The sequence below is a fragment of the Lasiodiplodia theobromae genome (assembly GCF_012971845.1).
Source record: "Lasiodiplodia theobromae strain AM2As chromosome Unknown scaffold_8, whole genome shotgun sequence".
Lineage (NCBI taxonomy): Eukaryota > Fungi > Ascomycota > Dothideomycetes > Botryosphaeriales > Botryosphaeriaceae > Lasiodiplodia > Lasiodiplodia theobromae.
Genome location: NW_023336574.1, coordinates 1,029,605 through 1,053,155, shown reverse-complemented (window position 1 = coordinate 1,053,155; position 23,551 = coordinate 1,029,605). Strand labels below are relative to the sequence as shown.

At 55.5% G+C, this 23,551-nt stretch overlaps 8 protein-coding genes across 8 annotated transcripts; 5 read left to right on the top strand and 3 right to left on the bottom strand.

Moving 5' to 3' along the window:
- Positions 1–202: 202 nt before the first annotated feature.
- On the bottom strand, positions 203–928 carry LTHEOB_3328 (uncharacterized protein; the record flags this gene model as incomplete). The annotated part of the gene is made up of 1 exon (XM_035512239.1): positions 203–928. The coding sequence occupies one exon, from the start codon at positions 926–928 to the stop codon at positions 203–205; it is 726 nt and encodes a 241-aa protein (XP_035363221.1).
- Positions 929–1,549: 621 nt separating this feature from the next.
- LTHEOB_3327 (O-methyltransferase) lies at positions 1,550–3,037 on the top strand (the record flags this gene model as incomplete). The annotated part of the gene is made up of 4 exons (XM_035512238.1): positions 1,550–1,789; positions 1,845–1,977; positions 2,034–2,615; positions 2,721–3,037. 4 exons carry the CDS (start codon positions 1,550–1,552, stop codon positions 3,035–3,037), a joined length of 1,272 nt encoding a protein of 423 aa, XP_035363220.1.
- A 2,295-nt stretch (positions 3,038–5,332) lies between these two features.
- Positions 5,333–6,427, bottom strand: LTHEOB_3326 (Urod-like protein; the record flags this gene model as incomplete). The annotated part of the gene is made up of 1 exon (XM_035512237.1): positions 5,333–6,427. The coding sequence occupies one exon, from the start codon at positions 6,425–6,427 to the stop codon at positions 5,333–5,335; it is 1,095 nt and encodes a 364-aa protein (XP_035363219.1).
- Positions 6,428–7,242: 815 nt separating this feature from the next.
- On the top strand, positions 7,243–7,755 carry LTHEOB_3325 (uncharacterized protein; the record flags this gene model as incomplete). Its single annotated transcript, XM_035512236.1, has 1 exon — positions 7,243–7,755. One exon carries the CDS (start codon positions 7,243–7,245, stop codon positions 7,753–7,755), a length of 513 nt encoding a protein of 170 aa, XP_035363218.1.
- Positions 7,756–8,695: 940 nt separating this feature from the next.
- On the top strand, positions 8,696–10,510 carry LTHEOB_3324 (Amino acid permease; the record flags this gene model as incomplete). The annotated part of the gene is made up of 4 exons (XM_035512235.1): positions 8,696–9,109; positions 9,166–9,346; positions 9,403–9,866; positions 9,929–10,510. The coding sequence occupies 4 exons, from the start codon at positions 8,696–8,698 to the stop codon at positions 10,508–10,510; spliced, it is 1,641 nt and encodes a 546-aa protein (XP_035363217.1).
- Positions 10,511–11,262: 752 nt separating this feature from the next.
- LTHEOB_3323 (Peptidase S16) lies at positions 11,263–14,615 on the top strand (the record flags this gene model as incomplete). The annotated part of the gene is made up of 2 exons (XM_035512234.1): positions 11,263–14,376; positions 14,454–14,615. The coding sequence occupies 2 exons, from the start codon at positions 11,263–11,265 to the stop codon at positions 14,613–14,615; spliced, it is 3,276 nt and encodes a 1,091-aa protein (XP_035363216.1).
- A 798-nt stretch (positions 14,616–15,413) lies between these two features.
- LTHEOB_3322 (Glycoside hydrolase family 16) lies at positions 15,414–16,823 on the bottom strand (the record flags this gene model as incomplete). The annotated part of the gene is made up of 7 exons (XM_035512233.1): positions 15,414–15,587; positions 15,649–15,884; positions 15,936–16,065; positions 16,118–16,158; positions 16,211–16,249; positions 16,300–16,513; positions 16,560–16,823. 7 exons carry the CDS (start codon positions 16,821–16,823, stop codon positions 15,414–15,416), a joined length of 1,098 nt encoding a protein of 365 aa, XP_035363215.1.
- Positions 16,824–20,431: 3,608 nt separating this feature from the next.
- On the top strand, positions 20,432–21,210 carry LTHEOB_3321 (putative effector 5; the record flags this gene model as incomplete). The annotated part of the gene is made up of 2 exons (XM_035512232.1): positions 20,432–20,535; positions 20,586–21,210. 2 exons carry the CDS (start codon positions 20,432–20,434, stop codon positions 21,208–21,210), a joined length of 729 nt encoding a protein of 242 aa, XP_035363214.1.
- Positions 21,211–23,551: the final 2,341 nt, after the last annotated feature.

The following is a 23,551-nucleotide window of genomic DNA, read 5'->3' as shown; positions in this document are numbered from 1 at the left end:
TTCCGCATGATGGGTTATGGACGCGAAAAGAGAGGTTGAAAATATAACATGTTTAAGCCTGGGGTACTCAACTTGTATTAACAGCAATAAAAAAAAAACTTTCGCGTTAGGGTATCCTTAGGGAAAAAGAAAAAGGACGTTTAGGCGACCAGCACTCGCCATCCTCTCCATGAAAAATTCGTCTCTTGAACACATGACGGGATCAACGACACGGCGTCCCGCATGTAGATAAGGGGATGCAGTCACACCTGGTGCAGAGCTTATCCACCCCTTCCCTGTGATCTCTCAGCACCTTCAATGACATGGTTTTGATCTTCCATTCTCCATCGGTCCGCACAAACTCAAATTCATAAGGTCCACAATAGTCACAATTGACGGTGGTGTCTGTGTCTTCTTTGATGGTGTCGACTTCCATGGTCATGGCGCTCAGCATCGACTCCTTAGGGGGTTCGTCTGGCCTTCGATACCACAAATTGGCCGTGCCCGTCGCGCGTTCATCGGGTCGGTGGGGATCGAGTTCCAAATGGACGTCGGAGAAGAAGGTACTGGTGTACCAGGATCCAGTCATGCCCATGGCGCCGCAATAGATCTCCTTGCGGCCGCTCAGCTTGCCGAAATACTCGAAGCTCAGGACGGCATCTTCGGCGAAGATCTCGCTCCAGGTATTCCAGTCATGGGCGCTGGCGTAGGTGCAGTAGCCGCGCAGCAGAGCGGCCAGGCAGGCTTTGGCCGTGCGCTCAGCGACAGCGGTTTCGGAGAGCGAGTCGCGGTCCGAGTCGTCAGCTTCAGCTGCTGACGGAGACGGCGGGGTCCGGCTGGGGCTAGGCGGGTGATATGCCGGGCGTTTCCTGTTGCGGCGCTCAGGTTGGTGGTGTTTTAGGGGCGCAGGTGAGACGGAGCGGGATGGGGCGGCGGCGGGTGACGGCATGGTGTTTGCACGGGGCGCCCGAAACGGAATGGTTTACGATCGGACGGCGCGACGGCGATTGGATGCGACAACGACGTGTCAACGACAGTGAACGGCAGTCGTAAACTAGGTGAGATGGAGGGTTCAGGGCTCAGCTGAACAGGTTTCGTCCGGGCGCACACTCATAAATGCTCAAAAGCCGAGGCAGGGTCATGCGCTTCAGATCCTTCGCCTTTCTGCCTGAAGCACAGCAACGGCGGGGGGGTTGCAGCGAAGCGCAGGGCATGAACGAGAGACGCGGGGAAGATTGTGGTGCGGAGTGGAGAGAGGACATGCAATTTGTCGAGCATCGGGTGAGAGATCTCGGATGCCCGTCGTTCCCGAATTCCGCGTCCTACCCTGGTTAGCGGCCCGACTGACCTACCTTCTACACGCCGCCCCGTCCAGGCAAGCCATCATCCTCTGCACCCTCATCCCGCCTCGACCATGCCCGCTCCAATCCTGCGCCCACCGCACGCCTCCGTCTGCGCTGTGGCTCCGCCAGCACAGGCAGCAGCAATGGCCCTCCCGAAATCGCAGCCGCCGTGGACCATTTAAAGCTCGAGCGTGCTGCCATTTCCGGCACCAAGACCATCTCTCAACATGTCGGCTCCTCCTGCTACCCTAGAATCGCTTGCCACGCGCACTGCCTCAATCCAAGACGCCATTGCCCGCGTCGGCACCGCTGCCGAGTCGTATGCCGAGATCTCTCGCAAGAGTCTTGGCGGCGATTCCTCCGTTGCCGAGACTACTGCAGCCCAGAATGCTCTTGTTTTGGAGGCCAAGAAGCTGCTGATCCAAGCCCAAGGCCCACTCGGCAGCCTGTTTGATCTAATACAAAGCGTATGTGGTCAGGTGACTGACTCGGTGCTGAAACCATGCTAATGAATTATCTCAGACCTGCCAGACCGCTGCCATTAGCGCACTACTGGAGGTTGGCGTCTTCAATGCCCTTCCTGTGGACGGTACGCCCATGACCGCGGATGAACTGGTGCAAAAATTACAAGTGCCTGTGGAAAAGGCACTTTTGGGTGAGTTGACCCAACCCCTCAGAATACCAGCAGTCAATGGTGACCATTTGCCCAAGTCCGCCTCCTACGCAACGTAACCGTCACGGGGCCCTTGGTTGAGGTCGATGAGGAGACGTACGCCCAAACGCCTTTCTCTACCCTCCTCACAAACCCCGATTTAGCTGCTACTTATAAGCACATCATGGACGAGGGTTGGCCGTCAATCGCCTTCATGACTCCGTACTTCCGCGCCAACGGCTGGAAGCAGCCCATTGACACGACTAATAACCCGTATACTTTCGCTCACCGGACCGGCGGTAAAGAGATGTGGGCGCACATAGCCCAGTTCCCAGATCGCCAGGCCAACTCGAACCGAGCCATGAAGGCACGGTCGTTCGATGGCGTCTGGTCCATTGGCCTGTATCCGTTCGCCGAGAGACTAGCCGAATTATCGTCGCCCTCCGACAACGACGACACCCCGCTCGTCGTGGATGTCGGCGGCGGTGCGGGCCACACGTCGAAGACAATCAGAGAGCTTTGCGCTGGTGTCAAGGGTCGCATCGTGCTGCAGGACCGCGCCGAGGTGGTCGAGGATGCGCCGAAGATTGAGGGTGTGGTAAGCATGCCGCACGACTTCTTCGAGCCGCAGCCAGTCAAAGGTATGGCCCGTAACATCTTTTTTGTTCCCTCATCCTTTACTCTATCATTTGCGTGGTAAAAAGTGAAGTGACTTTACACGAACTAACACCCCCTGACTACAATAGGCGCGCGCATATACTACCTCCGCCGCATCTTGCACGACTGGGCCGACCCTTCCTGCGTCGCCATCCTGCGACACCTGGCCGCGGCAATCACAGATCCAGAGTCGTCGCGCATCGTTATTGCGGAGCAGATTCTGCCGACCAAGGGCGTCCCTGCCGAAAGCGCTATGATCGACATGCTCATGATGACCTTCACCGGCTGCGAACGCACCGAAAAGCAGTGGGAGGAGTTGCTGGCACAGGCAGGGTTGAAGCTCGAGCAGTTCCACAAGAACCCTGGCACGCTGTTCGGGGCGATTGAGGCGAGATTGGCGGTGTAGAAAAGGCTTTCGTGTACCTGATATGGTCCGGTATATGTATCAGTATATTGGATTATGGCTTGTCAGGGGGTGCGCAACCCAAAGGACGAGCAAAGGACGAGCAAGTGGTGTATAGATCTCTGCTCCGAATACTAAAATTGCTTCCGCTCTCCCATTGCCTAGTCACTCTCATCCCTGCTTAAACGCCACGCAAAGAAGAGGCCGATTTTCATCACGAGTGACTATTTTACTGCCTACGAGCTTGTCTCGGTTTCCCGATCCCTGCGGAAACGGTACTCACGCCGGACGCCACGTGAAGGCGCAAGCTCATCGCCCGGCTTCCTCCACATACGCCTCTGTAAATAGGAGAAGGTATACGTTATAGGAGTAAATGGTTTCGGATATATGACTTGATACATGGCAATGGGCTTGTCTTGGTTTCGTCGGTCCCAAAGGGTACCAACTACTCACACCGGACACCACGTGAAGGTGCAAGCCCGCGTCCAGCTTCCTCCACGTACACCCGTAAAATATACCGTAAAAATAGCAATATATAACAGCAAAATGTAGAGAAAAATATAGAAATATAAAGGAATAAAGAATAAGACTATTAAGAATAGTATACGAGAATACAAAAGATACAACTTAGAGATAGAATAACATAACGAAATAGAAAAAGATACATAAAAGAAATTTTTTAAGCGATATGTGTTAGAGAAATAAAAAGATAGCGAATGTAGAAGGTAGTTAAGGCAGATAACGAAAGTAGATAGTAAAAAGAGCCAGTAAAGTAGATAGCGAGTAAAGAAAATTAAAAAGATATTAAAGAAAATTCTAGAAGTAATTAATAGAAGCAGATGATAGAGATATATAGCGAGAAAGATAGTAAGTTAAGTAGATAAGAAGTAGGTAGGTGGTAAGATAGATGACGAGATAGGTAGAAATGTAGGTAGTAGAAATTGCGGAGGTAGGTAGATAAGATAGTGGAGATGAATAAAGAAGATAGAGGTAAATAAATGGTAGAGATAAGTGACGGAGGTAGCGGAGGTAGATGGAAGGAGTTGAAGGAATATGGAGGGATATACAGGAAGATGAAGTGCTAGACGGTAGAAATGGTGGAGGGTAGATGGCGGAGGTAGTAGAGGTAGATAGAAGGAAATAGAGAGAAATGAAGGGATATAGATTGAGATGGAAAGGTAGACGGTAGAAATGGCGGACGGTAGATGACGGAGGTGGCGGAGGTAGCGGAGGTAGATAGAGGTAGATGGGGAGAGATGAAGATAGATAAAGATGATTGAGATAGATGGTAACAGATGATCGAGATAAATGGCAATAGATGATCGAGATAGCTAGAGATAACGGAGATTGAGACAGATGATTGAGACAGATGAAGAAAGTAGCGGAGGTAGATGGCGATGCAGATGATGTACAGATACGAGGGAAGTGGTGTTAAAGATAGGGAGAAGAAGATAGAAATACAGATGGAGTGTAGATGCGAGAGAGTAGATGGCAAAAAGGCTGTGGAGGGAGTACGGTGGAGAGAAAGAAGAGGAAGAAGGTGAGTGAGCGACGACTTTTTATACGTAGGAATTTGTGACCTACTAGCGCGGTGACGAGCTCTCTGGCGAAGAAATTTTTTTGAAGGTAACCGCTGTTAAGTTGCAGCCTGTTGCTGTCCCGCTGTTGAAGTGTTGCACGGACTGATCCCGTGGTCGGCGTCGGGGGACGTGCGCAGCTACCAAAGATCAAGGCATGGTAAGGGCCACAGGACAGATACATAGACGTGGCGAAACACGGTAGCTGTCCCTACGACTCTGTGCGCGGCCCACTATACCTAGATTGAGGTCGGAATTGATCAGCCGATCATCGTAGTCATGCGTGTGACGAGCTGGTGCGAACTACGACCCGTTGTCATAACACTTAGCATCGCGGCGCTCCACGGCTAACAGCGGCAGGAAAAAATGGGCAGAGAACGTTCCCAAAGCAACAATTCCGTAAAAAAGGAGAAAGCCAATGCGAGGCAACGAGAAAGTGTGGTTCAATTCTTCGTCATGCAAACCCCGATAGCGTGGAACTAAATGAAGAGGTCACTCCAGGTTGATAGACAACTGCAACAGAATCAGAGAGCGGCCCAATGATGTAAGTGTAAAAAGTATTTGGAATAAAACAAAAGGCCCGTGATGTACACAGTAGCAGTGGCTCTTAGGCAGGGGTGAAGAGCTGGTGCTTATTGGTGGGATGTTGGATTAGTGTCTACCGCAACTCATGAGAAAACCGAGAGACCTCAAAACTAGTTGCACGTTCCTTGCCAAAACACTAGTTCTTTGAGGAACCATTGGCCAGTCCGTCAAGGGAGCCATTCGCATCCGAGGCTGAGAGCGGGGAGGAAACGGCAGAGGAGATAGACATGATAGATGCAAAATCCTCAGGCGGAGTCCTTCCCATGCCGCACTCAGTTCCGATGGAGAAGTCTTTAACTAGCTGCGAAGCTGTCGCGATTCTGCGGCGCGTTCCCTCCTCATCGCCAGCATGAACCACTCCCAAATACAACTCGGTCGAACCCAATTCAAGATTCTTGAGAGGGGCGAAGTACGCGGCGTCATCTCTTTCCTTAGGAACGGGCATGTGGAAATAAGTTATGGGCCTTTGCGTGTTTTTCTTGAGAGTGTTTGCCACGTCAACGAGAAGGCCCATGTCTTTTGGTTCGAAGAAGTGGCGATGACCGAGGTCTCCATAGCAGAGGTGAACGCCCATCTCGACCTGTGGACTGACGGCATTTGTAAGACGTGCAAGCTGTTGATCGAGATGCTCCCGGACTGGCGAGAACCACGGCTTGAAGTGCGGCCAAACGGCGCCTTCCAGCATGGCAAATTCCGAAGCAGCGTCCCACTGAATGGTGAGGTCCTCGGGCGGGATAGCTTGCTCGATCTTCCGCAGATCGCGCAGAAGAGCAGCTTCATAGAGTGGCTCAACAGCAGCTTGGTAGGGCTCGGCGACGAGTACCAGGACATTGGGCAGGGTGGGGAGAGAGACCTGGAATTTGACGCCTTTCGGAATCACTCCTTCCTGGCGAAGCTTGGTGAAAGTTTGGTAAGACTCAATGGCAACCACGTCGTAGCCAGTGTGAAGCTCCGGGAGGCTCTTGACGGCTCGCTGGATTTCCTCGTCTGAAGGAACAGGATCTACGGGAACTGTGCTCATGGTGGCATCGTATTGACGGAGGATCTGAGGCACAGCCTGGAAGACGGCAAGCTGCCAAAAGGTGAAATTTTGACGATGCTGCGTCTCACCGTCGGGGATGCGTCGTAGTCTGTCGGGAAGTAGCTCCACGCTTTGGCGGAACACATCCTCGGTAGAAGGGAGGCAGACGCTGCCCACAAGGTGAACGCCACGGACTTGGGTGGCCGCCATGATATTGAGGATCTGTGGCTATCGCAAGGAGCTTGATATTGGATAGAGTTTGGGGGTGATGGTGGGCTGCGTGTGGAATGACAGGTAGACTTTCGTACTTACACATGGCCTCAGATACAATTTCTGGGCCCACACCAAGCAGAGAGCTCCCCGAGCGGGGAACACGGCCCAGGCGCAGGGCACGGATCTTCCCCGATGCGCTCGCTCGCTTGGGGGTTCCGTATTGTTGAAGATCACCGGGGTGACACGGCAGCGTGATTGAACACATGAAAAAGCAAAAAAACAACGGCTCTGCACGCATCCTTGTCAAAGCAAGAATTCTCCGTCTGCAGCGTGGAATGGAGACACATCATAGCGTTCTTGGTGGCTGCGCAGCTGTTCGTAAATTTGGGGGAGGCGCCGAGATAGCTTCATGCACACTGAGTCGGTCGGGTGAGGCGTCGACGACGGGGTGGCAGTAGAGTCGGCGCTAGCGGGATGGCAACGGGCGGCAGGCTGGAGGGGAAAAGGCCGCTAGATAAAGGCTCCTCCCGCGCCGCGGGCCAACGCCCGCTGAAGCCGACCGTTTGGCGCGTTGCAGTCGCCTGCAGTGCCAGATGCCTGCTGACAGGCATTGATGCTTGTGAGATGGTTGTTGAGATCTTGGAGCGAATTCGGCAGGGCATGGTCTGCGGCTTCCCCGCCTGGACCTTCCACGCGGGGCTGGTGATGACAAACGCCAACCCTCGAATCCATCGCGCTTCTTGACGACATATCTATTTCAACGTGCTCCAATCCCGTCGCTGTAGCATTCTTCCCTCCACAAATCCATCGCCATGTCGTCCGCCAGCGCAACCCTCGCCGACCCCCCACGCGACCTCGAGTCGCTCGCCGCCATTGAGGAATCGCTCGTATTCCCTTCCTTCACGGCCAATACCGCCTGGGAGCTGGGCAACGCCCTTCGCTTCCGCCTGCTGGATTTCCCGACTCCTGCCGTTATCAACATCACTCTCGCCAATAGCGACCAGCTGCTCTTCCACACCGTCACCCGCTCCGGCACTCTGCCCGACAACGACACCTGGGTCGCCCGCAAGAGAGCCACCGTCCTGCGCTGGGGCTTTTCTTCGTGGTATATGCACAACAAGCTCGGCGGCGACGAGGCAAAGTTTGCCGCTAAATACATGCTAGGCGAGCGTGCAGGCAACTACGCCATCCATGGGGGCGGCTTTCCCGTGCGCGTCAAGGGTGTCGAGGGCATTGTCGGCGTCATTGTCGTAAGCGGATTGAAGCAGGAATGGGACCACCAGGTGATTGTCGAGACGGTCGAGAAGTACCTGAAGAGCCAGTGAAGAGCTAGGAACCCGTCGAAGCCGCAGAGATAAGGTCGAAATTAGACATTGTCGCTTGCCAAATTCAGCGTAGGCGCGATGAGATAGGTAGGTCCACCGACTCTCGCTGGTGCTGCCATGGCTTGCTGACGCCGCGCTGTGCAGAATGCAAAATAATTAGAATCGACTGCAGCCTGCCGGGATGTCATCCTTCTCGAAAGTTTCCCGCTGCAAACTATTGTGCGACGGCGGGAGTGATCGCTTCGTCGAGGCGCAGAAGACGCGTCGCCCAACACCCGTTTCGGATATCTCCTATCAGCACGATTCACGCTTCAATGCGGGGGCGGAGCCTGTCACGTGCCTCGGATCCGTCTGGACAGAACACCTGCAGCCGGGCGGGATTCGACGTTGCACAGTTACTGTGTACGCATATGGAAGGTGATCATGCAATGTTAAGCCCGCCGTCTCGGTACTTGGCTCTTCGCCTCTAAGCTCCCGAAGCTTCCTCTTGCGTGGCGCTGCCGAGATGGCAAGACGCGCCACCAAGCATCCTTTATCTCTTGTATCAGCTTAACTCGTGTCTGCCCACTCTTCTTATCTCTTGTTGCCAATCCATCCAAGCATCGGCTCGTCGCATTTCCCCGTGCCTGTTTGGGCCATCGGTCCAATCAATCCCGGGGCACTCGACCAAAGCCCCGGTCTGTCTACTACTTCCTGATGCGACACGCCTCTATCAGCAAACCCTGTCGGACGCCGCAATCCAACACCCCGGAAGCCCGGCTGCCCCTCCGGCGGTCTTGCTCCCGCGATGCTAGGTCCGTAATAATATCGATCGCTAATGCCTGTATCACACGCTGCATGCACATATAAAACACTCCCCTTGCTCAAGTTCTGGCCGGGTCAGCTCTGTCTCGTCCTACCCATCGCACCCTCCACCTCGCGTGAACTTCATCCGGCTACAATGGAGACCTCCAAGGAGAAGGCCCCTCTTCCTGATGACAAGCGCGGCAGCATCGTCGAGGCCGACGTCCATTCGCTCGGCCATGACCATGGCGCCGAGTCGGAGCTTCGCCGTATGCTTGGTACCCGCCACTTGACCATGATTGCGCTTGGCTCCTCCATTGGCATGGGCTTGTGGCTCGGCAGCGGCACGTCTCTCGTCAACGGTGGCCCTGCTGGTATCTTCATCGGTTACATTCTCGCCGGATCCATGATTTGGTCCGTCTCGCACTCCATCGGAGAGATGGCCATCATGTACCCACTGCCGTCTGCCTACGTGCAGTGGACCTCCAAATTCATCTGCCCATCTGCTGCCTTTGCGCTCGGCTGGTCGTACTGGTTCTCATACGTTATCACCATCGCCAACGAACTTGCGGTAAGTAAAGGAGATTCCCGGTCGAACGTCGCACACAGGTCACTGATCTTATACAGGCTGCAAACACTGTCCTGGGTTTCTGGACCGAGAAAGTTCCTATCGCCGGGTGGATCACTATCTTCTGGGTTGTCCTCATCGCAGTCAACGTCGGCGCCGTCACACTTTTTGGAGAGGTTGAGGTCGTCGCATCGACCATTAAGTTCGGATGGATCTTTGTTGTCATCATCTCCTTCATCGGTAAGTGTCCACATTGGAGACATTGGGATGGAAGGGAAATGAATAACTCGGTCTAGTGATCTCTGCCGGTGGTGCTCCCAACCACGATGCAGTAGGGTTCAGGTATTGGAATGCTGAGCCTTTCACCAACGGCTTCAAGGGTTGGTTGGCCGTTATGCCGACTTGTATTTTCGCAATGTCTGGTGGCGAGAACTCGGGCCTTGTCGCGTCCGAGATGAAGAACCCGAAGAAGGCCGTCCCGCACGCTGTCAGCTCTATCTGGGTCCGCCTTGCGCTCTTCTACCTCATGGGCTCCTTGATGGTTACCATCACCGTCTCTCCCAACAACCCTGACCTATTCGGTGGATCCGGCACCAATGCCTCGCCCTTTGTCATTGCTTACCGTGATGCTGGCTTACAGCCTATGGCCCACATCATGAACGCCGTCATTTTCCTTTCTGTCATTTCGACTGGATCAATTTCCGGGTATGGCGGCTCCCGTACTACGATGGGTCTTGGCCAGCTGGGCATGGCGCCGAAGGTTTGTCGCACTAAATTCTACGTGGTTGATGCGTGCGACATAGGCTAACACCCGCCGCACAGATTTTCACCCGCGCTGACAAGACGGGTCGCCCCTGGGCCGGCCTTATCTGCACCCTCGGCCTCGGTGGTGCTCTCGCGTACATCAACGTTAGCGAAACTGGCGCTGAGGTCTTCACCTGGTTCTCTAATCTGACCTCGCTGTTCACGCTTTTTGGTTGGGGCAGCATCTGCCTCTCCCACATCCGCTTCCGCCGTGCCTGGGCCATCCAAGGCCGCTCGAGTGCCGATCTGCCTTGGAAATCATGGACGTACCCTTACGCCGCGTGGTGGGGTCTGTCCTGGTGCATCATCCTCATCATCGTCGAGTTCTATCTCGCTGTCTCTCCGCTGGGCGGCTCGCCCAGTGCCGAGAACTTCTTCGCCAACTACGTCTCCGTTATCGTTATCCTTATCCTCTACCTTGGCGCTCGTATCTACAACCGTGGACCTTGGTGGCAAGACCTGTCCAAGGTTGATCTTGATGCAGGCAGGCGCTTCTACGTTGACAGCATTGACGAGGAGGTAGCGGCCGCGAAGACGAGCAAAAATCCGCTTGTCAAGGCGGGCAAGGGCGTTGTTGGTTTCTTTGGTGGTGAGATTTAAGCGGTGGCGTGGAGAAAACATGACGAGAGGATACCATTGCACCGGCGCATTGCATGGGGAGGTTGCTTGGCGTAGGGGGATTAATGCTTATCATTGATGTTTGATTGGTGGCCACACTTCGTATCTCTTGCATGCATCATTATCGTGAGAACGGTCACTGAGTCTGATCGAACTTGACTCTCATGGATGGTTTTCGGGAGCAGTGCCAATGTATGCACATAGCTCACCAGGTAGCAGCTATTGTTCAAGTACCGTATTGTAGTACTATTAAGCGCATCTCTTCTAGTGCTGTTGTTACAAGGTTAACGTAGGATGAAGTGATCAGTATTTGCGCGGCCTCTCAAGCAGTGACTGTAAGGCATCATGGTTGAGGACATTCTCGCTATGTGGGTGCATTGGTAATGAATACATGAAGCTGTCTCTGAATGCTGCCCAATTTAGTAAGTGTCACGTGCGCGTTGTCTGGTTGGGTCTCGGCGGAGTTATCGGAAGTCGCTATCGGCAAAACCGCGGTAGAGTTGGAGCTCTCGATCGTCATAGAATCGCATCCGTAATCAACGCCGGAGGCAAGCAGAAGACCTTCTGCCTCCATCGCTGCCCCGCCGCCGCCCCTGCATCTCCATCTGCGAGGCGCGCGCGTCGTCTCGTTCTGCAGCCTTCTCATTCTTTTATTTCACATTCGCACATTTGCCACGCTCCGCACTCCAGCCGCCAAATATCCATCGCCGTGCATCCCGCCTGCCCGCCACGACATGCTTTACGGTCAGAACCTACCATGGCGGGTAGCTCTGCGCCAGGCGTCGCGACAGCCTAGCAGCCTCACCCGTATCTCATCATCTAGCCTCTCTGCTGCTTCGCGTTCTTACCATGCCACCGTAATTCGCGGTACCCCACTGTCCCCGAGACACCGTCCCATTGCCTCGTTCCCTTCACGCCACTTTGCAACTACTCCGGCGCGCCGGAAGGAGAAACCGCCGTCCTCATCGCCGGACGAGAAATCGGAGCAGAAGGAGGAAGAAAACAAGAAGAATAATCAGGAGAAGTTGGCCGAGTCCGAAACCGGAGCGGACGCAAAATCCAAGACGCCGGACCCCATCCCTTCGCACAAGAATGGACAGGGCGCGGCAGCTGGAGCTGGTGGACAAGGCGGCGAGGCACCGCCATCCAGCGGCGAGGGTGGAGGCAGGAAACGCAAGTCAGAGCGTTCGTTGCAGAAGCCGTCGGTGCCGGAGGTCTACCCGCAGGTCATGGCTATTCCAATTGGCAAGCGCCCGTTATTCCCCGGGTTTTACAAGGCCATTACCATCAGGAACCAGCAAGTTGCCGCTGCGATACACGATATGGTTCAGAGAGGCCAGCCATACATTGGCGCCTTCCTGCTGAAGGACGATGACGCGGATAAGGACGTGATTGAGAGTCCGGATGACGTGCATGAGGTCGGAACCTTCTGCCAGATCACCAGCGCGTTCCCCGTGCAGGGAGAGGAGCCTAGCATGACTGCCGTTCTGTACCCGCACCGCCGCATCAAGATGACCTCTCTGATTCCTCCGAATCGTGCTGCAGGCGAGACTGCCGCCAAGGTTGAGACGACACCTGTCGAAGGGGTCGAGCAAGAACAGCCCGCCAAGGACCAGCCTGCACAGGATAAGAAGGGTGATGTTGTGGCCAGCTTCGAGGAGGGCACAGCGGACCAAGCCAAGCAGGTTGCGCAGTACGAGCCAACCTCTTTCCTGAAGAAATACGAGGTCAGCTTGGTCAATGTCGAGAATTTGACAGAGGAGCCCTTCGACAAGAAGAACCAGAACATCCGCGCCCTTGTCGGCGAGATGGTCAACACTTTTAAGGAGGTTGCTGCCATCAACTCTCTTTTCCGGGACCAGATCTCGACTTTCTCTATGAGCCAAGGCGCCGGCAATGTTGGGGACGACCCCGCAAAGCTCGCTGATTTTGCCGCTGCTGTTGCCCAAGGTGAATCTCATGAGCTGCAGGCTGCTCTTGCATCGATGAGCATCGAGGACCGGTTACACAAGGCGCTGCTGGTATTGAAGAAGGAATACATGAACGCCAAGCTGCAGGACAAGATCTTGAAGGATGTGGAGAAGAAGATTTCCAAAAAGCAGAGGGAATATTGGTTGATGGAGCAGATGCGCGGCATCCGCCGGGAACTCGGCCTTGAGACGGATGGAAAGGACAAGCTTGTGGAGAAGTTTAAGGAGAAGGCAAGCAAGCTGGCGATGCCAGAGGCTGTCAAGAAGGTCTTCGATGAGGAGATCAACAAGCTTGCGCACCTGGAACCCGCCGCATCGGAATTCAACGTCACCCGTAACTACCTGGATTGGCTCACGCAGATCCCTTGGGGCCAACGGAGCGCTGAGAACTTCGGGATTCAGAATGCCATGAAGGTCCTAGACGAGGATCACCACGGCTTGAAGGATGTCAAGGACCGAATTCTGGAGTTCATCGCTGTTGGCAAGTTGCGGGGCACTGTTGAGGGCAAGATTCTCTGCATGGTTGGCCCGCCCGGTGTCGGAAAGACTAGTATTGGCAAATCCATCGCACGGGCCTTGAACAGGCAATACTACCGGTTCAGCGTCGGCGGTCTCACCGATGTCGCAGAGATCAAGGGTCACCGGAGAACATACGTCGGTGCTCTTCCCGGACGGATCATCCAAGCGCTCAAGAAGTGCCAGACGGAGAACCCGCTGGTGCTGATCGACGAAGTGGACAAGATCGGTCGCGGTCACCAGGGTGATCCGTCGTCGGCGCTTCTTGAGCTGCTCGATCCTGAACAGAATAGCTCTTTCTTGGACCACTACATGGATGTGCCTGTCGATCTTTCCAAGGTTCTGTTCGTCTGCACGGCCAACATGACCGACACGATTCCCCGGCCCCTGCTGGACCGTATGGAAATGATAGAACTCTCCGGCTACGTTGCTGATGAGAAGATGGCTATTGCGGAGCGCTACCTTGCACCCGCCGCCAAGGAACTGAGTGGTCTCAAGGACGTCGATGTTCAGTTGGAGAAGGAGGCTATCGCTGCGCTCATCAACAAGTACTGCCGCGAGAGCGGAGTGCGCAACTTGAAGAAGCAAATCGAGAAGGTGTACAGAAAATCGGCGCTCAAGATTATCCAGGACCTTGGCGAGGACGTCTTGTCGGAGGATAAGGCCCTCACCGAGGAGGGCAAGCACGCACAGGAAGAGGCCAGCAAAGACAACACCGATGTCAAGGACACACCCGAGAACATCGAGAACGAGACCACAGAGACGCCTCGTGTCGCATTGAAGGTTCCTGACAGCGTCCACGTGCGCATCACGCCCGACAACCTCAAGGACTACGTCGGCCCGCCAATCTTCACCGCCGACCGCCTCTACGACACGACGCCTCCGGGTGTCGCCATGGGCCTGGCGTGGACGCAGATGGGCGGCGCGGCGCTGTACGTCGAGTCTATCCTCGAGAACGCGCTGACGGCGTCGTCGCGGCCGGGCTTCGAGCGGACGGGCAACCTCAAGAACGTGATGAAGGAGTCGACGGTGATCGCCTACTCGTTCGCCAAGTCGATCATGGCCCGGCACTTCCCGGACAACCGCTTCTTCGAGCACGCAAAGATCCACATGCACTGCCCAGAGGGCGCGGTGCAGAAGGACGGTCCGTCGGCTGGCATCACGATGGCAACCAGCTTGCTGAGCTTGGCGCTCGACCACCCGCTCGATCCGACCATCGCGATGACGGGAGAGCTGACGGTGACGGGCAAGGTGCTGAGGATCGGTGGGTTGAGGGAGAAGACGGTCGCGGCGAGGAGGGCTGGTGCCAAGATGATTGTGTTCCCGGAGGACAATCTGAGTGATTGGTTGGAGTTGCCTGAGGTGAGTTTTGCCTTTTCTTTTTCTGATACCTCACCTCTCCCCTTTCGCTTTCAGCTGCTAACGTTTTTCCACGATAGAACATCAAGGATGGCATTGAAGGCAAGCCCGTCAGCTGGTACTCGGAGGTCTTCGACGTCGTATTCAAGGACGTCAACAAGGAGAAGGCGAACCAGCTGTGGAAGGAGGAGTTGAAGAAGAAGCACGAGGGGAAGAAGGAGAAGGAGGAGGACGATGATTGAAAAGATTCCCAACGTAAACCAGTCTTCCACTGACATTTCTCCCCTCCCAACAGTGAGCAACACTACCCAATAGTTGGAATTTCATTCTTTTCTTTTTCTTTCTCTTGACTGAAAGAGACGAAGAAGAAGAAAGGATATATCGCTCGCATTTAGAGTTGGCGTTCTAGAGTCAATTTTCCACAAGGATCATGTACGGTGGATATTTTTGTAAGGGTGGTCGTCGTATGTGGTGGGGTGTAGGAGTAGGAGAAGAAGTATCTCGGCCCTCGGTCCGTGGGGTCTCGAGGGGAGGGATTGGATGCGGGGATGCTGTTTTGTGAAAAAAAGCATGTTCCCTTATTGACTGAAGCGGGGGAAGAAAACGGATATCATAAATCTCCACTCTCATCTGTATGTATATTTGATTGGTGTCGTCGATTTCGCTTCGGGAGTGGAGGTAAAAATCGAGATACGTATATGTCACGTTGTACAGCGGAAGAATCATAGCTAACCATGTAGCGCTGCGTGGCAAGTTATGTCTGCATCAGACAGTCATCAACGAGGCTAACAACGATGCATACAGTATGTTCCATTTGCTTTGGTTTATGTGACCTCTACCAAATATATACTTTGAAGATGTGATATGTGCAGAAAGAATAGGCGGCTCTGTAGCGACAGTTGCAACACTGGAAATGGAACATGATAACCAAACTCCTCCAAAGCGTATGAAAAAGCCGCAAAGAGAGGCGAAAAGTATATACAGGGGGAAACGCATGGGTTGTGGGATGACTGCGACCATCTCAACTCTGCGTCGACTGCTCAAGTCGGGACAGTGTAGACCTTGAGGGAGTTGATGAGCCAGTATGACTCGGAAAAGACTCCCGGGTTGTTGGCAACATAGTTGATGCAGTTGCCGTTGCCAGTCTGAGAAGCGCAGGTGCCGGAGGACCAGACATTGCCGGCCCACTGGCCACAGAAGGTTACGTCGAAGACCTTTTGCTCCGTCAGCCATTCACTCAGTCTAAAGCGCGGGGGCGTTGCTTTGGAGACTTACAATGTTGTTGTTCTGGATGAAGTTGTCGAAGGAGCAGCCCGCGAAGTGGGTCATCGGCTGGCCCCAGTTCGAAGGGTTGGGCGTGCCGCCGGACGAAATGTCGGACGGGATGGAACTGCGCGGGAAGTACCAGACCTGGATGCTGCCTTGGTTCCAGAACGTGGCGTAGACACCGCCGCCGGCGTTGTTAAAGCCGGTACCATACGAGTTGGCGGTGTTGCTGGTGACTCCGCAACCTGTGACGCGCTTAGTAAGAAGTTAATGGAAATGGGAGCTCAATGTCGTACCGTCATAGGCGGTGTTGGCATTGCAGTTGGTGTTTCCGGAGGTTCCGGATTGGCCTCCCTCTCCGACGGTGACGGTACAGCCAGCAGCTGTGTGCAACGTCATCTGATTCACTTGTTGATTGTTCACTCCCTTCAGACGTGGTAAGTTCTTGTTCCATGTCGACTAATCGAAGGGTGCTTACCTCGATCATGTCAATCTCGCCACTGTTTGGCCAGTTCGGACCTTGACGCACTCAGTACGGTATTGGGAAAAGTATCCATGAAGTGCAACTTACCATACATCCAGTAGGCTGGCCAGCTTCCGCAAATGCTCCCTAAACGATTGTTAGCTAAGCGCATGGAAATACGGGCAGTTTGAATCTACCTGGCATGTGGGCAAGGTCAAGGATGAAGAGTCCATGAGTGAAAGCAGTGTTAGACTGTATTCTTACACTGGGTCGACCCGATCCACTGGGGTCCAGCACTGTAGTGCTGTCGACACCAATGTAGACCTGGTTTCCTCTGATCTGATACAAGCCTCTAGACTGAGCATCGGCTTGAGACAGGTAGTTGACGTATCCACCAGTTGGATCGTTAGTCTGGACTAAGTCAGTGTTGTATACTTGAGTGGAGCGATCTACGTACACCGAGAGCCTGGACAGCGAAGCTGTCAAACCAGTTGGACGAGGTATAACTGGCCACAAGATCGTAGGCGGCTGCAGCGTCAACGCTGGCAGTGCTAACGGAGGAGTCGCCTCCAACTTGGAGGTCCAAGTAGTCAGTGGTCAAGTTGACCGGAGTCCATCCTGCCGTAGTGTTCGAGTAGTTGAGGGAGTCGTCATCTTGAACGGCTGGCAGGGCTGTGACGCCGGTGGCAAGCAGCAAGCTTGGAACGGCGTAGCGGAACATATTGACGAAGCGTGAAGTCCAGACTTTGAAGCTTGGTCAAGTAGCGCAAGTGCAACCACGACTGGCTAGCAGTGTGACCGGGGGGTGTGAAGAAATTTTTCAACTGAAGTCAAGGAGTGTCAAAGGTAGATAGAAAGAGAGCCCACCAGACTGCTGAGCTGAAGAGGAAGTAGATTTGCGACGGCGGGCTTTATACTTTTCACGACTTGTGGATAAGGAAAAGCTAGAACAGCCATGGGGCAGGTGGCCATCCCTGTTGCACGGCGGAAGAAATGGCGGTGCCCAGAAGCCATGTGCAACGCTCCCCGGGGGATACCCGTTTTGTTCAAAGGCGTTCGGCGAGTGTGCCGAAGCCTGGATCGAAGGAGCGACTCATAGGGCTGGCGTGATGGTCTACCCATGGGGCCTTATATACAAACAGCCAATGGCGTGGTTCCGGCTGATGTTGGCCGAAAGATGAAGTACCCGGAGCCCGGGTCGCGTGGATAGATGAAGGGCTATTCGTATGCGTGGAATATTCCACGAGACGAAAGGACTCCCTACCTGGCAATCGGTATAGGGCTCATCTCTGCACGACCGACGCCACGAGGGGGGTGTTCCTTGGAAGCCTGGCTCCAACAGGCCTTGTGAGCGGGGGTGCATGCATCATAGATGACGATCTGGGATGAGGAGTCAATGGCGTGCGTGTGCGGGCGTCAGCAATGCAAGGGACGGCGAGAAGAAGTAAACAGACAAAGAAGGAGCACTTGTCGCGGTGGCTTTAACGAAATGAGGCCTCGGCCGAAAGAGGAAAGCAGAGTGAGGTATATGCAGGTGCACATGAGCCAAGCAAAGGATTAGTATTGTTAACATTAGCGAATCATAGGGCCTGGCTGGCGGCCTGCTGAGCGGCGGGGCACGTGTAGGAATTAGTGAAGAGCGGGTCGCATGGTGCGAGAGGGATATGAGTGGCTGTTCTTCAATATTGCGCTTCGGGCCGCGTGGTCGTTTGCGGGGGAAGGCGGTGCGGAATGAGTATAAGCATACCACCTTCTCTTTGGAGCCTGGTTGTGAGTAGGAAGCTGCTGCGCCGACACCGGCAACGGCCCAGGGAGGGCGGAGCGTGGAGCCGAGGGTTTCATAGATACTGCTGGAGGCGAGCGAGACGGAGGCATTTGTCCGATAGTTAATGGCAGTGGTGTGTCCTGGGCGGCAGCGGCGGGTCGGTGGTGTGTTCGGTTGTGAACCGAGTGTGTGCAATGGCCCGGCCACGACATTCGGCACTACACCTGCCCGCGTCACAAGGTCTGCGACAGAGACACCTGGTATCACAAGGCTCCCAGGCTCCGTCACGCCTGTCTTGCACACCAACCCTCCGCTGCCTATTGCCCTGTTGTTATTGCATAGCAGGCTGCCCTACGTGGCTTCACCAAGCTGCTGCCCAGAGTACGTGTGGACCCATCCAACAAGGGCCTTGGCCGATTAAAGTACAGCTTGCAGAACTGCCGTCGTCAGCTCGCGCCAACATGTCTTGAAAGAGCGCGGTGGTGACGCCTGGCGCTCCAGAGGTGCCCTGGAATGAGGCAGAGGCGGCAAGCCAAGCAGCACCTGTGTTACTCCAACAGCTGGCCCTTCATCTGCACTTCACGCCTCCACATTGCTCGTCGTTCCCGCGAGCTCAACACCGCCCCCACGGCTCCTTGGCGGTCGGTCTTTGCGATTCACATGTCGGCTCGGTTTGTCTCTCTTGGTTTTCTCGCTAGACCTGTCAATCGAGGAAGGTGGGGAAGTCCCAGGTGAAGAGTAATATTTTCCGGTCCTTTTTCGGTTTGTCGAAGCTACCATTTCGTCCACCAATGGACGCTGTGGCTGACGAAGGGACAGCTGAAAAGTCTGAGTGTCGAAGCCGCGTTTCGGCAAAACTCTGCTGCATGCCACTTCGCCTCACTCGAGCCTCTTGCCAGATTTTACTAACTTAGCGCAGGAAGAATCGTGCCCGACACTTCATGCGCGAAGGAGCATGACCTCAGCACTTCTCCACGATCTGCACGGCCCCAGGGAAAAAACCAACCAGGCCAAAAAGCAGTCAGCTTCGTGCGCTATGGTCCCGCTTTATCGAGGCCCAGAAGCCGGATGCGGGATCTCCGAGAGGCACTTGAACACCGGACTCGTCCCGCGCGATTTAGGCATCCCAAGCGACGTCAGTGTGCGTGGTGTCGGGAGCAACAGCGACTGAAGACAGAGTTTTTGGCGGCAGAGCGAAAAGTGGCTGCAGATGCCGAGCGCAGGCCAATGCCAGCGACAGGTTGAGGTGGGAAATTAGCCCTCCATCAGCTATCGCACTGCAGCCCTGCGACGCCGATAACGACGGGCGGTGCGGGGTTGCGAAGCATGCACTGCAAGAAGTGACGTATCACCAACACCAGCAAGCTTATTCCACAGGATCACCAGGCACGCCCGCTGGTTGGGCCCCGTTCCTGCAGCTTTGCCAACCGGGCCCGTCGGATGGAGCCAGCAGAGCGACTCTTCTGGGACCCACGTGGGCGTGCAGGCGCCAAGACGAGCATCCGCCCATCAAAGCTTTGCAGCCCATGGGTCGAGAGCTGCTGAGCCGCTTGGCAACGGCGCCCGCGGCTCTGGCAGCGCCGTGCCAATGTTCTGGACGTCGGCTGTTGCTCGACACTGTGTTTCACGCTTTCGGGGATCCTCAGGAACGCGCCATTTAGCCCGGCCCGCTCTTTGCACGTGACGTGGGTCTGGCCTGCAGCCCACCATGGCCGCCAACCGGTTGCCCGCCCGCCGCGCCCGCTGCAGCCTTGCCCGCCGTTGGCACACGCCGTGGGACCGAAGAGCGGGACGGCCAGCAAGTTTGCACCTCCAGCCTGCATGCCGCGGCCGCCGACGACGCAGCTGCGTAATGCCATCGCGGCTGGCGACTCGCGCTGGATGCCCGGCTCCACCGGGGTGTGCAGCCGCCGTCAGCTGGCTCCTCAGCGCGCGCGCCAGTGCCGGACGTGTCAGCGTGCGCTCCCCGCACCGGCGCCGCGCACCGCAGCCCTCTGCAGCCGCCGTGCAAGCGCGCCCCGCGGCGGTCAGCAGCGAAAGAATAGGAGCAGGAGTCTTGGGCTGCCATCTGGTTCCTGGATGCCGGGCGCTTGGCGATTCGCAGCTTGTTGCGGATCAGCTGTTTCTAGTCTCTTTGGGCATAGGCCACAGCCACGCCGGCCGCCTGTTCCTCCCGTATGCGCCCACACTGGCCGCCGCGCTGTCCAAGCAGCCCTCGCCTCCTTTTTCGCTCATCCGCCGGCCCTGCTCTGCGAGCCTGGCGCCCCCATTAGTCGAGCCGCGTGTGTTCCTTTACCCCCACCGGCATAGCAGTCGTCATCCTCCTATCAGCGTGTCTTGCGGTCTTTCCCGCCCACCCATGTCTCCTTAATTACCACCGCCGCTGGGCTCTTTATTATTACTCTTCCCCACGCCCCGAGAACTCTCTTTCTCTCACTCACTGCCAGCTCCGCAGAGGAATACTCGCATCACTCTTTTTGCGTCTATTCCAGTCACTCTCTCGACAACAGTCGTCCAGCCACTCTTTCGGATCCATCCCGACAACAACAATCCAATCCTTCAAAATGCGCTTCACTTCGATCGCCCTCGGCGCCCTGGCCGCCACCGGTACCATGGCTAGCAGCCGCTCCCACGCCCGTCTTCACCGCGAGCACGAGGCCCGCAGCGTGTGAGTGCCACAGACTAAGCGCTAAGGAATCCTGTACTGACGCTTCGCAGCGACGACCGTGGTCTTCTGCTCGACGCCATCCACGAGGCTAAGCTCCTCGCTCTTGGCCTGATCGCCATTGGCAAGAACGCCGTCAGCTCGGCCGAGGCCCAGGTCTGGGTTGGCGATGACGGTGACTACACCAACGAGTACAGCAACCAGTCTGACGAGGACGTCGTCCTTGTTGTTTGGGGCCCTGCTGCCTCGTGGGTCAACGCCAACGACCCGCTCATCACCATCACCATCCCCGCCGGCACCAACAAGACTCTCTCTTTCGCCAATGGCGCCAGCGGTGCCTGGGCTGCCGTCTACCAGGACACGTCGCTCGTCAACGGCCAGATCTCCGAGACCTGGGGCGAGTACACCTTCGGCGAGTGGGGCTGCGTTGACGTTTCCCGTGAGGTCAACATGGGCGGCCACAACATGACCATCGACACCGGCAACTGCGTTTCCGACATGGAGACGTGCGTCTTCAAGTGCAAGGACGGTGCCGAGTCCTGCTGGCTCGAGTATGAGCTCGTCAACTGCGAGAACGGCTCGCAGGAGGGCGCCACCTACGGCACCTTCGACGGCGCTCCCACCGGTGGCTGCGGCAACATGGGCAGCACCGCCACCGTCAAGACCATCCTCTACTAAATCACGACCTCTTTTTTCCCGGAAATTTTTTAATGAAGCGGAACTAGGAGGGCAGAGGAGGGATTGTTTATAATCATTTTTTATTGGAGCTCCAAGCGCGAGATATCGGCCATTGGCGTGGACAAGGGAAAAAAAAGAATCGGCGCCTGGTTTTCCTAGATATTTCGGCTTTTCGACTCTTCGCACATTTACGATACCAGTGTCTGTTTATTGTCTATTCAACTTATCCAATAAGCCGGCTCTTACTGGTTGCTCTCACAAGATGACGACCCATCTTTTCAAATTCTGGTGTAAATATTACGGATACCATTTGATCTTCGACGAACAGTAGCCTCAACTACGAGAATGCAACGATTTTTTCACAGAACTTGAGCGTGCGCACATTCCGTCTCGTTTGTTTTTCGTTGATCAGGAGATCTCGGTCGTCGCATCCTCCGCGTTCTCACACACACACACTCTTCGTCTCTCCGCTTGTCGTTGCGTTTATCGCGCATCGTAACCGACCCCGCTGACCGACCCAGCAGGAGGCGCATCACGGACAGAGCCTCAAGTGAGCCCACGAGCCCCGATGCCGAACCGTGCTCCGGCCCAAAAAAGAAGGCGAGCTCATACAATAATCTCCCTTATCCAGAAGGGCACAGGCCCCTGGGCCCTTCTATCGAAAGGTGAATCCTCCCGTCGTCGCATCCGGAAGGACGCGCCGAAACGTCGAGGTCACGGCCAAGCTTTTCCGCCGCGTACGTCCTGTGACACGCAATGCTTCGAAAAGGTTCTTCATTTTAGCCGCATGCACGCAATTCCGATTGATATTGCGGCTGTGCAGAAGGACGGGCCGGCGACGTTTTGTTGCTTGGATTGGGGGCGGCGGAGCTTGTGCTCGCCCTAGCTCCCTTGACCGGTTCGTTTCTACTGTCGTTGGTGTTCTGTTTTTGGCGGCGACTACTTGGCTAACCCCTGAGCCGGTTGCTTCACTTGACGAACCGAAGGCGCCCCTTCACCCCAAGAAGCCAACCCAAGGCGTTCCACAGCGCACACACGACGACACACAGTTCAGGCGCCGATGATGAGGCGGGGTGAAGGGCAAACGAGACTATTGAAACTTCGTCACGGACTCGTCGCGCGCATCACTTGTTCTCGAACGCCCTCGACGACTGCCAATCTCTCGTGCCAATCTCCGTGGGGGGCTGCGTACGTGCATGCTCCGCCCGCCGCCAGTCGTCGTCGCAATCGTAGCTTGGCAGGCAAATCTCCCCTCCTTCGGCGCTGATTGACCATGTCTCGACTGCCAATCTTCTTTGCTCAACGTCCGCGCGCCAGGAAGGGACCGTCCCTCTGCCACAGCGTCCTTCTGCGTTGCGTGATCACGCCATGCACGTGCGTTTGTTCTTCTTCTGCTGCTCTGTCGTGCAAGTGCCGCAAGGCAGTTTGCTCTCTTTCCCACTTTCCCTTCCCCACAAAAATAGAGCAGCAATCTCAGGGGGATTAACTGTCGTGCCAGCGACGGCTGTTGCCTATCCGTTTTCCGCGGGGCCCGCGCCGCCTGCGCAGCCGCTGCTCCATGCGCGCACTTTGTGAGAGTCGCCACTTGCTTTGGACGAACGGACCCCCGGTTTAGCGAAGAAATGGAAGCTTTGAGCTTTTTTTTGGCGGTGTGCCGGTTACCGATGGTGTTGTGCTATCTTTTGCCCTCTGTCAGGGACATGGCGGTATGTACGAGTGCACGCACGTCTCCTAGAACTCGATCTCGATCGTTTCGGCCGTCATGGTGTTGGGTTCCTCGTCCGGCATTTTTGCCACGCTGGTGGTTGAGAGTAGCAGCGCGCGAATAAGACGAGGATTCTTTCTTCAGCCAACATGATACGAAGGTACCTGGGTATAAGACGGTTCCGTTATACGTCGGTGTCACCGAAGTAAATGGTAAGGGTAGGCGAAGATGCTGGACGCCTGATTGCACATCAGCGGTATGCGCGCTTTCGGGGTCATGTCGTGTCGTACACGAACACACCACACTCAGAACACGGTAAGGCTGAGAGATAAGGTTCGGGAGAATGTGGCTAGTTGCGTCACCTCGTTCTTATACTGTGGGGGAGGGGCGACGGAAGGGAATCTAGAGTGATGTCGTGCATGTTTTGGGTTGGGTGGTGACTGGGATGGGGACCCTGGGCGACACCAGGGGCGACGGCGTGTTGCAGATGTATTGTGTCAGTGCGGCATATATTGTATGCAACAAGCGGTAGGGGATTGCTCGACGGTGCCCAGGGACTTTGCATTGGTGCTCTTCGCCGGAATCGGCGTTCGAGTAGGCCAACTCGAAGGACTCGTAGAAGGTGGACGCCAACGA